Source organism: Nomascus leucogenys, chromosome 14 (genome assembly GCF_006542625.1).
Source record: "Nomascus leucogenys isolate Asia chromosome 14, Asia_NLE_v1, whole genome shotgun sequence".
NCBI lineage: Eukaryota > Metazoa > Chordata > Mammalia > Primates > Hylobatidae > Nomascus > Nomascus leucogenys.
Window position 1 is genome coordinate 18,407,276 of NC_044394.1, and position 14,009 is coordinate 18,421,284.

The 14,009-nt window shown below is 38.6% G+C and overlaps 1 protein-coding gene across 3 annotated transcripts in view; it reads right to left on the reverse strand.

The window, feature by feature from the left end:
* PSME4 (proteasome activator subunit 4) overlaps positions 1–14,009 on the reverse strand; it is a 114,388-nt gene that overhangs the window by 32,871 nt on the left and 67,508 nt on the right. For all 3 annotated transcript variants that reach the window (XR_004033313.1, XM_030827575.1, XM_030827576.1), the window contains 9 exons: positions 11,751–11,882; positions 8,790–8,999; positions 7,322–7,458; positions 5,731–5,784; positions 5,298–5,427; positions 3,906–3,987; positions 2,600–2,753; positions 2,024–2,093; positions 700–825 (listed from right to left, as the gene is read on the reverse strand). Coding sequence is in view for 2 of the 3 variants with exons in the window: in XM_030827575.1 (XP_030683435.1) it covers positions 700–825; positions 2,024–2,093; positions 2,600–2,753; positions 3,906–3,987; positions 5,298–5,427; positions 5,731–5,784; positions 7,322–7,458; positions 8,790–8,999; positions 11,751–11,882 (1,095 nt within the window). In the remaining variant the exon portion in view is untranslated. The remainder of the gene's footprint in view (positions 1–699; positions 826–2,023; positions 2,094–2,599; positions 2,754–3,905; positions 3,988–5,297; positions 5,428–5,730; positions 5,785–7,321; positions 7,459–8,789; positions 9,000–11,750; positions 11,883–14,009) is intronic.

A 14,009-nucleotide genomic window follows, 5' to 3' on the forward strand; every position in this document is an offset into this window, starting at 1 on the left:
GACCGTTCTTCAGTACTCAAATGACTATCATCTCAATTATAATTTTGCTTGTAATTATTCTGTACATTACTAATGTGCTTAAAAACTCCACGCACACTCCCCTTTAGAACTGTTTTAACAATTCCGGTAAGTTAAAATAGTAAGAATACTGTCCTTTTAAATATCACATTAAAATGTAACCAACGAAACAAACATTAATAATCTCTCTAAGTATCACACCTCAAAAAAAGCAACTAAACATAAAAAACGCATATAGTTTTGGGTATTTTTTTCCTTCTAATGCCAATTACAACAAACATTAAAGACAAATACAGTCATCCCTTGGTGTATGTGGGGATCTGGTTTCAAGATCCCCACCCCAAAATACCAAAATGTTCAAGTCCATTACATAAGATGGTATTGTATTTGCATATAACCTATATACATCCTCTTGTATATTTTAAATCATCTTAAGAGTACTTTTAGGACCTAATACAACGTTTACTAATTGTATTATATATTAATGCTATGTCAATACTTGTTGTAATGTCTTGTTTAGGGAATAAAGACAACAAAAGTCTGTACATGTTCAGTGTAAATTCCAGTGCCGTTTTAGATCAAGGCAGATGGCTAGCTTTGATCAAATATTTATAAGTTATGAACCTACAAACTGAATAGTTACTAAGCATTATAAAGAGGATACGTAAACAATATAGTTACCTTAAAGAGACAAAAACGTCGTGGATTAAACTTATCTTTTCCTTTTCTGTCTTCTAATGATAGAAAAGTAATTAACTGTTCAACAAATTTAGGATCAGAAAAATGATCAAATATAATCTGTTCTGCCTATAAAGTTAAAAAAAGAACAATATTCAGCATTTAAAATCCACTTAAAAACATGATTCTGAAAAAGTTAAAATTAAAAAGATTTTGATAGTCAAAAGCAGGCTGTATTTTTGTTTCAATGAATTCTTAGTTCTCACAGACTACAATGATTTCTAAAACCAAGTATCTCCCTCTAAAAATGCTAAAACAGTAAGTTTTCCTTCAGATTCTCAAGTTTGAATCCTATTTCTCACACTGTGAATTAAAAATCAACAAACGTTCTGCTGGGGAAATGAAGACTGAAAGCCACTGTGACACCTGTGTGCAATTTGTTAAAATCCCCAAAACTATAAATCAAGCCCCAACAAATCACTTTCATATTTACATAACACCAGAAGTTAAAAGGCCAACTGTTCAGAATCAGAAAAAGTTACAATACCATTAACTCGAGGAATAAATACATAAACTTAAAAACCCTTTGTCAACTTTCTTTTTTTTCTTTTCTTTTTTTGGGACAGGGTCTCACTCTGTCACCCAGGCTGGAGTGCAGTGGTGCAATCGTGGCTCACTGCAGTCTTGCCTTCCTCGGGTCGGGTAATTTTCCCACCTTAGCCTCCCAAGTAGCTGGGACTACAGGTGTGCGCCACTACGCCCAGCTAATTTTGTAGAGACAAGGTTTTGCCATGTTGCTCAGGATGGTCTCAAACTCCTGGGTTCAAGTGATCCACCTGCCTCAGACTCCCAAAGTGTTGGGATTACAGGCATGTGCCATGGCTCCCAGCCAAGTCAACTTTCAAAGTGAAGTAAATTAAATGAAGTTCAAGGAGTTTTAACTGAAATCTACCAACATGTATTTACGGAGTACCCATAATTTATATGCAATAGAAAACTAAAAATCAGTCATTAACTTTTCCTTCAAAACGCTTGTATCGGAACTGATACAAGAAATGAGGAGCAAACTACATAAAGCAGCAGCCAAGGGAGTGGTGAATGGGATAGTAACTCAGTCTTAGATACATCAACATCTATGTCAACTGGCAGTAGTATAAAGGGGTTGGGGAGAATGGATTACATCGTCACCAATATTTATGCAGTGCTATACTGAAAAACACAAATTGTATTAAGAAAAAAAAAGAAAAAGAAGAACTGAAGTGAAGTTGAGATAAATCAGTGGCCCAAAATAAGATGCATTTGAACCATGGTGAAATGGAATGCTTACCTCTGTCATATCCTCCCTGCTTCTGCCAAGCTTAGGCTGCTCTTCCACACCAGCATAAACAACCATATTCCTATATAGTAAGAGTTCATATTTATCATACGCATAGAAAAAAATATTAGAGCTTCATGGATAGAAAGCATTAGAAGGCACTTTTAATGAACTCTAACTAGATGCTAAGTTTGGGGAGATGAGTACAGCAGTAACAGTCTAGGCCTTAAAAATCTGTCAGATCACTGTGTCCTAATGACAAATGGAGTTAATAAGGAGAGAAAAATATGTATTTCTCTGGGCTGGTTTAGGCATGTGTATTATTAATAGGTAGGAATATAATTTAGAGCAGCTATTAATAACCTCCTTAGCCAAATAACCATGCGATTCAGAAAGGCTAAGGGTTTTTGTACAAGGAAAGAGGCAGGAATGAGGCATAGCATTGGCAGGAGCAAAAGAAAGAGAGGACTAGGGAAGGGGAAAGACAAAAGAACCTTCAAGTGCCTCTGAACCTCCCCAGAAACCAAAATATGATAAAACAGTTATATCAAAGGCATTTAATGATAAGCTGCACAGTAAGTTACTTACTTTGGCCAGGTGTAGTATCCCCAGTGAGTTTTTTCCACAAAGCAACTTGACTCCCATTCTTTTTTAGTTCTTGGTATAGTTTTGCTATCATAATGCAACCAGTGATTATCAGGCCTATCACCAGCAATAATTTGGGTGGGTTTAGGACATCCACCTAAGGAAAAGACAATCACATTGGATGAATTTAAAAATATTCGCCCAACAGTTATTATCAAATTTCAATCAACAGTACCAGTGTAACTTTGTCTTCACAAAACGACACTATTAAAATAACATTAAGATAACATATATATGAGCAACTGGGGGCACATTTCAAAACAGAGAAGATGGGATTATCTACTAAATTGTGTTGAATCAGTTATTTTGGGGGAGAGATCAAGTATGAAACATACTTCATTCCTTTTACCAAAATTAAAAGGATTAATTTTGTTTAAACTATTTAGATTTGAAATAATAATTTCAGACTTACAGAGCTCAAAAAATTCCCACATCTTTTACTGAGACACCCAAATTTTGACATTTTACCACGCATACTTTGATATTCTCTCTCTCTCCACACATACTTGCTTATCTAAACTATGAGTATAAACTGTAGACATTATCTCAAATAATCAAAATACAATTCTCAAAAAAGTTTACATTAATACAGTAAAATTATTTCATCAACAGACTTTACTCAAATTTTGACAGTTGTCCCAGTGAATGTACTTTATATGAAAAAAATTAAAACATTTTCTTCCGGACTATAATCCAATCCAGGATTAAACACTGCATTAAAGGAAACTAAAGATACCATACAATTTAAATGCAATGTTTTAATCCCGGATTGGAGACCAGAAAAAAATGTTTTTTCCTTCTGAAAAATTGTGGTAATACGTGAGCCGAGATGGCGCCACTGCACTCCAGCCTGGGCGACAGTGAGACTCCGTCTCAAAAAAAAAAAAAAAATTGTGGTAATACAATAAGGTATGAGGAAGAAAATTCACCTTGTCCCTAATCCCACCACCCAAAGAGAAACTTTTAACAAATTAATAACAGCAATTTAAGTCTTTGAAATACAGTTGATAAAATAATTAGTATAATTGCTTAGTGGGTGAGATAACTATGAAGGCAGAAGGAGTCAATCTATTTTTGTAAAGAGTTATCACTAGCTTTTACTAAGTCAACTGTTTCCTTCATGTTATTTATATTTTGTGTTAATATCCATAGAACAATATTTGAGGTCAAGAACTAGAATTGGTACATGTCAAGAAAATTTTCTGAGTTTTATTGGAAAGCACTATTAATTATTTCTGGTAGTACTCACTGATTTCACAGGGGTTAACGGTCAGCTTTTTGTGGGTTCTTTTTAGCTGTTTAAGGATACCAGCAACAGCTGAGATAGCCATCTAGAAAAGAAAAAAGGTACACATTCACAAAAAAAAGTTTAAATCACTTAACTGGTTGCCTGCTTTACTCAAAGCAGAAGTGGATTCTGTTTCTTTAAAAAAAACACCTCACCGAGGCCAGGCACGGTGGCTCAAGCCTGTAATCCCAGCACTTTGGGAGGCCGAGGCGGGCGGATCACGAGGTCAGGAGATCGAGACCAACCTGGCTAACACGGTGAAACCCCGTCTCTACTAAAAATACAAAAAATTAGCCAGGCGTGTTGGTGGGCGCCTGTAGTCCCAGCTACTCAGGAGGCTGAGGCAGGAGAATGGTGTGAATCCAGGAGGTGGAGGTTGCGGTGAGCCGAGATCGCGCCACTGCACTCCAGCCTGGGGGACAGAGAAAGACTCCGTCTCAAAAAAAAAAAAAAAAAAAACACAAAAACAAAAACAAAAAAAACCTCACCTATTGACATCTGGCAGTACATCCATGTGAGTGCGAAATCTGACTTAGAATGAATCATAGGCAGTTCTTCCTCTACAGTCTTGACCCATGCTAGTCTCTCTTTCTAGAAAACTTTGACCCTTTCTTTGTTAAACCAATACCTGCTCATTCTTCAAATCTTAGCCTCAGGGTATTTTTTTTTTTTTTTAGACGGAGTTTTCACTCTTGTTGCCCAGGCTGGAGTGCAATGGCACAATCTCAGCTCACTGTAACCTCCCCCTCCCGGGTTCAAGCGATTCTACTGCCTCAGCCTCCCGAGTAGCTGGGATTACAGGCGTGTGCCACCATGCCCAGCTAATTTTGTACTTTTAGTAGCGAGGGTTTCTCCATGATGGTCAGGCTGGTCTTGAACTCCTGACCTCAGGTGATCCACCTGCCTCAGCCTCCCAAAGTGCTGGGATTACAGGCGTGAGCCACCAAGCCCTGCCCAGCCTCAGGGTATTTTTAAAGGTCTTTCTCCAATGCTTCAGCTTAGGCCATCTCCCCATTCCCCACCTCACCTCTAACACTTGGAGAGTAAAAAGCTGTACCCTCGGGTTTCTTGCCCCTCCTGAAACACTGTACACCTAGTTTTCTAATTGTTAAATCTTTCCCATTAGCCTATAAACTTATTTCCTGCTATATCCCCAGTGTTTAAACAGAGTGCCTAAACATGTTCATTTGTTGGATGAATCATTATCATCTCTGAATCAACAGGGGGAGATTTCAAATCAATATACTTCAAGATATTTATTAACCAAGCGTGTATTGCTTGTGAAGAATTTAAAGACTTCAGGTCACGTACATACTCTCAAACCCAAGACTGTAGCTAAAACAAGGTAGGTACCTTTCGAACTACAATTGCATCATGGTTGAGATTCTCAACAAAAAACCGTATGGCACGAAGAGGCAACACTCGGTCATCTCTCAGCAGTAGAGACAGAAGCCCAATGCCTATATGTTCAAATTTCCAAGGCCTTAAAAGGAGGAAAAATGACAAAGCATATCACACACAAAACCACTTGAAAAAAAAAAAAAAAAACTGTATGTGAAACACCTTATAATTTTAAATTTCTCAAGAATTTAGGTCTACTGAAGAACACTGCTCCTATCATTAATCCCAGACTTTCCCTCCATCTCTTTTCCTCTTAATCTGCTTCCAAATACACAAACCAGAATATAACTTTTTGTGACATAGTCATTCGTAGCCTTCCACGTAGAAAACTCCTATAGTATTTAAGACAAATGCTGTGGGAATTACAAAAATCTTTTGCACTTACAGGTTTCTTTGCTCCACACCATCTAGCAAGGTGTCTACCAAATTTTCATAGTTCCTTTAAAAAAAAAATCAGGTGAGGTATTATTTTACTATAATACTAAAATGGACATCAAAAATATAATAGAAATTCAAATTCTAGCCAAATTCACCCTCCTTCCCCACTTACTTCCCACCACCTGACTATAAAGGGCCTGATGAGAAGCAAGCCAGAATGAAAGTAGACAGGTGAACAGAGATGCTGGCAAAAGCTCATGAAAGGCTAGGAAGAGTGAACTCAACTTTTCCTGAATGGACATGCACAAGTAACTCTGTAAGTAGTAATCAGTTAACTGGGAGTGGTGTACACACACACACACACACACACACACACACACACACACACACACACAGGATACACCAGGTATCTGAAATATATTAGGTAGGCCATAAGAGTTTATTATTCATAGACATTTTAGAAAACAACAAAGAGGCATATTCATATACTAATTATAAGGCAAAGACAAAATCAAGTTAGGAAGACTCTTGCTTGAGTGTTATCACTGAAGCATTTAAGTGCTTTGGTACCAAGAATCCAAAAACAGTTTATTAAAATCCTGATACCAAATTTGACCAATAAGTCATTACTATTATAAGAACTATAAAATGATACATCTGCTAAACTTGAATTTAGGAATTAATGACTGATGTGTACCAGTTATGTAGTTTCTGAAATATTACTACCTTAAAAAAAAAAAAAAGAAAAAAAGATAATTCACTAGAAAAAAGACAGTGAAATAACTTTTGGTTTTGTTTATGTGAGACAGGGTCTTGCTCTGTTACCCAGGCTGAAGTGCAGTGGCACGATCTCTGCTCACTGTAACCTCTGCCTCCCAGGTTCAAGCGATCCTCCCACCTTAGCCTCCCGAGTAGCTGGGACTGTAGGCGCATGCCACCATGCCTGGCTAATTTTTGTATTTTTTGTATAGACAGGGTTTCACCATGTTGCCCAGGCTGATCTCAAACTCCTTAGCTCAAGCGATCTTCCCACCTCAGCCTCCCAAAGTGCTGGGATAACAGGCATAAGCCACCGTGCTCGGCCTTATTTTTCAGATGGTGTTTTATACCTCCATAGCTTAAAAAGGAAAAATAGTAATCTGTGCAGTAATTATCTCTCAACTTTTTTGTATTTTTTTCAGAAGTCAATGTGTAAACATATTAAGCAGTTATGGTACACATCTATACTTTAGAGATGTTAAAAACTTACTATTGGCCAGGTGCAGTGGCTCTTGCCTGTAATCCCAGCACTTTGGGAGGCCGAGGTGGGCAGATCACTTGAGGCCAGGAGTTCGAGACCAGCCTGGCCAATGTGGTGAAACGCTGTCTCCACTAAAAATACAAAAATTAGCTGGGTGTGGTGGTGCATGCCTGTAATCTCAGCTACTCGGGAGGCTGACGCTTGAGAATAGCTTAAACCCAGGAGGTGGAGGTTGCAGTGAGCCATGATCATCTCACTGTACTCCAGCCTGGGCAACAGAGCAAGACTCTGTCTCAAAAAAAAGCCAAAACTTACTATCTATAATGTCATCTATTGAAGTACACCATTCATCAATTACCTTAGGGCATCGGCATTCTTTTCTTGTTGACGTTTAATTCCTTCCTTAATTTTTTCTGGGCTAAGCAATATCTGGTTGATAGAGGGGTTTTTTGATTGTTGAAGTAATTCCGCTATTTCAACACATGACTTTGGAATCTTGTTAAAAAGAAAAAAGCAGGAAAAAAAATGAAGTTCTGATGCAAACTACCTGAACGAACCTTGAAAATGTTATGCTAAGTGAAAAAGGCCAGACACAAAAGTCCACATATTTTATGATTCCATTTATATGAAATATCTAATAATGGGCAAATTTACTGAGAGAGAAAGTGGTTTCCAGGGGTTTAGGGTATCGAAGAATGGGAAGCGACTGCTATTAGGTACTTGTTTTCTTTTGGGGTGATGAAAATATTGTGGAGGCCAGACATGGTGGCTCATCTCTGTAATCCTAGCACTTTGGGAGGTCAAGGTGAGTGGACTGCTTGAGGCCAGGAGTTTGAGACCAGCCCTGGGAACACAGCAAGAACCCTGTCTCTCTAAAAAAAAAAAAAAAATTTAAATTAGCTGGGTGTAGTGGTGCACACCTATCGTCCTACTTACTAGGAAGGCTGAAGCAGGGGATGATTATGCCACTGCACTCTAGCCTTGGGGGACAGAATGAGACAGAATGAGAATGAGAAACAAAGAAAAAGGAAAATGTTCTGGAATTCGAGTGGTCACACAGCCCTGTGACTATTCTACCGTGCATATAACATGTCCATATTAAAAGGGTGATATTTATGATATGTGAATTACATCTCAATTAAAATTTTTTTTCTAAAAAGTAAAGTATAATCTAATGACAGTCGCAAATAGCAAGCCTATGTTTGATTTAAAAGGAATACATTTAGAACAGTGGTTTTTAAAACAGGGGAGAGATGTCAACCATAGTCACTTCAGGGAAGAGGGGGATTCTGCTGTGCTCACCCTTCTTTTACTCACCCCCATGTTCTGAGGGAGTATAAATACAGATTTGTAAGTTCCTAGAAAATCTGCTATAACTCTCAACCTGAGCACCACTGAAAGTTATATTCTTTAGTCTTTCATTTGTCAAAACATTCAATTTTAGTTTTCTTCACTATAAATTACGAACCCAGTAGTCGATCTTTTGCGACTTTGGCTAGCATGGTAAACCTCGTAAAATATAATTAACTCTTTGAAAAATGAAGCTGTGGGCACACACAAAATAAGGGTAAATACAACAAATCAATAAACCTTTGTGGAGCCCTGGCTGTCTCCCTACCACACTCCAACTTGCTACTCCACCCTGTTATCTACAGTAATAATCAATGAAAGTACAAAAAGCAAACAGGTAACAAGTGCTTTTTTAAAAAAACACTGGACTCAAATGCCAAGAATATTATTACTGGAAAAAGGGCATGAAAAATAAAGGGCATTTTAACAAGACAGGATTTCCACTAAAACTTGAATGAAAGAATGATATTGCTTACTGTGAAGTCCAAGCCAATTGTTTCATACTGCCTGTGAATCTTTTCTGCAAGATCATCAAACAGTCTCACTATTGATGGCTTTTCCAGGGACATTGCTTGGCTAAGCCCTGAAGAAACAATCGCTGGCCAAGTCTGTATAATACAGTCCCAATCATGAAGGTTTGCCAAGCACACACCACTGTGATTTCCAAGGAGACAGTACAAGGCACCCTGCAGAAAAAAAAAAAATATATGTTTACATGGGAAATAAGAGGCATCATGTAGTTGTAGCCAACGCACCTACGTATTGGTTTTAAATGAGTATTGATTACTTAAATGCTTAATATTGGTAGTAAAATATGTTCACACATTTAACATGTTACTTGTTTTTTTTTTTTGAGACGGAGTCTCACTCTGTCGCCCAGGCTGGAGTGCAGTGGCGCAATCTCGGCTCACTGCAAGCTCCGCCTCCCGGGTTCACGCCATTCTCCTGCCTCAGCTTCTCCGAGTAGCTGGGACTACAGGCGCCCGCCACCATGCCCGGCTAATTTTTTTGTATTTTTAGTAGAGATGGGGTTTTCACCGTGGTCTCGATCTCCTGACCTCGTGATCCGCCCGCCTCGGCCTCCCAAAGTGCTGGGATTACAAGCGTGAGCCACCGCGCCCGGCCAACATGTTACTTTTTAGAAACCTGAACTTGACGTTTAAGTGGCATCCATTAATATTTTCTCTAATTCATTTAATACAGAGTTTGGGACAGGTGAGGTGGCTCACGCCTGTAATTCTTGCATTTTGGGAGGCAAAGAAGGCAGACTGGTTGAGCTCAGGAGTTTGAGAGCCTGGGCAACATGGTGAAACCTCTTCTCTACAAAAAATACAAAAATTAGCTGGGCATGGTGGCATACACCTGTGGTCCCAGCTTCTCAGGAGGCTGAGGTGGATCACTTAAGCACAAGAGGTTGAGGCTAGAATGAGCTGTGCTTGTGCCACTGTACTCCAGCTTAGGTGACATACCAGGACCCTGTCTCCAAAAAGAAAAAAAGAAATTGCTCAAAGAATGGCTACTAATAAGGTAATAAAGAAATGGAAGGATGTTTCTAAGAACATATATTCCATTCTGATTTTCTTCAACTATATCATAAAAACCACAAAATGTGTCACTCTTAAAATTTTAGAGTCTAAAGTTTGGTGTTTGAAATAATTTATTAAATAGTAGTTAACACCCGGTTGCTGAGTAATTTACAAAGTACATAAAAACTAAAGTATACTGCGTATTTATTACTCATAAAAGTCCAATTAACCACAAAGATTCTGATGACAGCAGGTATCCTTTGATGACAGCAGGTATCCTTTCTAAAGTGCTTTTTCATAGTTATTATTATCAAAACATTTTGATTTCCAATTCACCTCACCTGATTCCAATCTAGCTTGTTACTGACTTTGTATTCCACTCCTCTCTACAGGTTCTCTATAAGGTCACTCATAACCTCGATTTTGTTGATCTAATAGATGTTTTTCTGTTTTGATTGTACTTGACCTCTCTAATTTTGTCCATTTAAACTGCTCTCATTAAGGTCAACAACAGGATAGTCAATGAGTCAAACCTACAACACTCTTGAATTATACACGTGCACCAGGGTCAGCAGACATTTTCCATAAATGGCCAGAAAGTAAACAGCAAAGCCATTTGCTCTCTGTCTCAACTACTCTTCGCTGCCACTGTAGAGAAAGTAGCCATACATAATACATAAAGGAATGAACATGGCTGTGTTTCAACAGAAGTTTTAAAAAAGCAAGCTTTTACTTTTACAAAAGCAAGCAACTGAGCCTGGGCTATAGTTTATTGACACCTCTGTCTTACAAGCTTCATGGAACATGTTTAGGGCTCGTCTTCATTATCTCCAAAAAACAATGACTCTACTCACCGAGTCTTCCTTCTAGAAAGACCTCTCCCTGCCTTCTGTGATTCTTCCCGATTTCTTGATACCTTTCTGACCTCTCCAGTGTCACTCAGCTCTTCTATTTGGCTTCTGAAGGAGTTTCTCAACATATGCCCCTTGGTCCTCTTCTTAATCTCCTCCTAGGCTTTCTTATCCATGCCCACAGATTTCAATTATCATCAACATACATGGAAATGGTATCTTCAGACTCAGATGTCTAACTGGCCACTTGATGGTGCTCTTAGTTCATTGGAACCACTTCAAATTAAACTAGTCCAAATTAACTATGTTATTATCTATTCTACTCTCTCTCTCTCTCTCTGATGTGCCCAACAACTAGCTGTATGATCCAAAAGCTTAGTAATTTTGACATTTCCTTTTTTTAGTCCCCTCATATTCAATCAACAAGTCCTATCTGTTCTCACTCTTAATTCACTCTCAATCTATTTCGTTCTACCTGACAGTATAAGCAATCATTATATATTACCTATACTCTACTACATCCCCATAGGATGTAGTATTTGCCTTATCCTGTATCATTTCCTTTCTTCTCTATTCCAATTGCATAAGCTTTCATACCACTGCTCAAACTTACCATATTTCTTCCTTCCCGTCTTAAACCCTTCCTTCACACTGGTCACACTACTCTAAACTTCTTGGTCTTTCATCCCTCTCTACCATAGGCCAGCCAGGCAACTTGGCCACTAGCACTCAAGTTAAACAATTCTTTTCCTCAGGGAAGTCTGCTTCTTATATTTTCCTCATCATAATACTGATCACAAACAGAGGTAAATAACTAAATAATGAGTCTCCTCATATTGGTATGAAACAAAGATCATACCTGTTTAAAGGTGAATCGTGCTGATATCTTCAATTTACTTTGAAATACATAAAAAAAGAACAGATATGCGATAAAGCAAATATAGCAAAATCTTAAATATAGAATCTCAGTGGTGAAGATACGGATGTTTACCATAGAATTCTTTCAACTTTTCAGTATGTTTGAAAATGTTTACAGTAAAATAGGAAAAAAACCCTATACCTTGAATTGCTGCTGTGTAACATCTTGTCTATCAGGCCTTAAGAACTCCAAAACCAAGGGAATGATATCTCTGCAACAGAAGTTATATGCTCCCAAGGCAGCAAAAAATGTTTGCTGAGCCTTATTTCTCACCTGGAAGAAGTATTATTAACAAAGGACTTTTATTAAATAGTAAAGTACAAAGCAGTTTAAAACAAATTATCAAAAACAGTAATGATAATTTACATGTTTTTCTCATTAACAAAATATATTTCAAAGCACATACCCTAAAAAAGAAGTAAATGATTATCTTTATTTATATCAAAAGGAAAGCACAATACCACCGACCATATCCATGGTTTAGGTTACACTGACTGAAGTATGTTTGATAAAGGGGAGACTGAATTGAACCAACATGCATTTGCTCAGTAACATAGCTAAAAGTAATCAGCATACTATTAAACTTTTTATTCTGAATTACTCTAGATATGAAGAGCCACATTTTCTCTTATGTCCACAAGAGGAAAATTAAAGAATTTCCAGGAGGAACTTAAATAAACCAAAACAGACACATAACAACTTAACCCTTTTAAGGCAAACCTTAAGTACAATGTCACGTATTTTTGACCCAAACAAAATATTCAGTATAAATTTACAACTTATGAACTAGTTAAATAGTAATGGATAATAACTGGTTGTAGTACGCCAGGCGTAGTGGCTCATGCCTGTAATCCCAGCACTTTGGGAGGCTGAGGCAGGTGGACCACCTGAGGTCAGGAGTTAGAGACCAGCCTGGCCAACATGGTGAAACCCCGTCTCTACTAAAAATACAAAATTAGCCAGGCATGGTGGTGCGTGCCTGTAGTCCCAGCTACTGGGGAGGCTGAGGCAGGAGGATCGCTGGAACTCAGGCAGTGGAGGTTGCAGTGAACCGAGATCGTGCCACTGCACTCCAGCCTGGGTGACAGAGTGAGACTCCATCTCAAACAAACAAAAAAAGAGTTTGAAATATGTATAATGTGTTGCTTTTACTATAACCAGTTTTGTTTTTTTTTTTCTGCTCTGTCACCCAGGCTGGAGTGCAGTGGCGCCATCTTGGCTCACTGCAACCTCCGCCTCCCAGGGTTCAAGCAATTCTCCTGCCTTAGCCTCCCGTGTAGCTGGGACTATAGGCACATGCCACCACGCCTGGCTAATTTTTGTATTTTTAGTAGGGAGGGGGTTTCACCATGTTGCCAGGCTGGTCTTGAACTGATCTCAAGTGATCCACCTGCCTTGGCTTCCCACCCACAGTGTTGGGCTTACAGGCATAAGCCACCACACCTGACCTCAAACTTATTTTAAACATTACTTTAGAGGGAATCTGAGCTAGAGATTAGTTACAGGTTGAGTATCCTTTATCTAAAATGCTCAGGTGGCCAGGCATGGTGGCTCACACCTGTAATCTCAACACCATGGGAGGTCCAGGCAGGCAGATTGCTTGAGCCCAGGAGTTTGAGGCCAGCCTGGGCAATACAATGAGACCTTGTATCTAATAAAAATGAAAAAAATTAGTCCAGCATGGTGGCACATGCCTGTAATCCCAGCTATTTGGGAGGCTGAGCTCAAGCCCAAGGCTACAAGGCTTGAGTTCAAGACTTGAGTTCATGGTGGTGTACGCCTGTAATCCCAGCTATTCAGAAAGCTGAGGTGAGATAATCGCTTGAGCTCAAGCTCAAGGCTTGAGTTCAAGGCTACATTGGGCTGTGATCACACCACTGCACTGCAGCCTGGGTAACAGAGAGAGACCTTGTCTCAAAAAATAAAAATACAGTAAAACAAAATGCTCGGGACCAGAAATGTTTTGGATTTGAGGTTTTTTTTCACATTTTGAAACATGTGGATTATAAAGTTCCTGGGTGATCATCCCAAATCCAAAAATCTGAAATCTGTAACGCTCCAATAAACACTTCCTTTGAGCATCATGTTGGTGCTCAAAAAGTTTTGGATTCTGGAGCATTTTGGGTTTCCATTGCTTAACCTGTAGCTAATTTACATTATTTTACAAAGATAGAATAATTAGTTGCACATGAATCTCTTTTTTCCAGTTCTCTGTGCTTGGAGATAATCTCTTGTTCCTACACTAAAGGACAGACCTCACAATTCATGTGGTAGCAGCTTCCTAAAACCCAAGCATAATGTCTAGGAGGAATTATGTGGCCTTCGTAGACTGGACTTCAAAATGTGATTGAAGTGCCAGCAATATCACACTAGCACTGTCTTCCAAATTTAAATAAATAA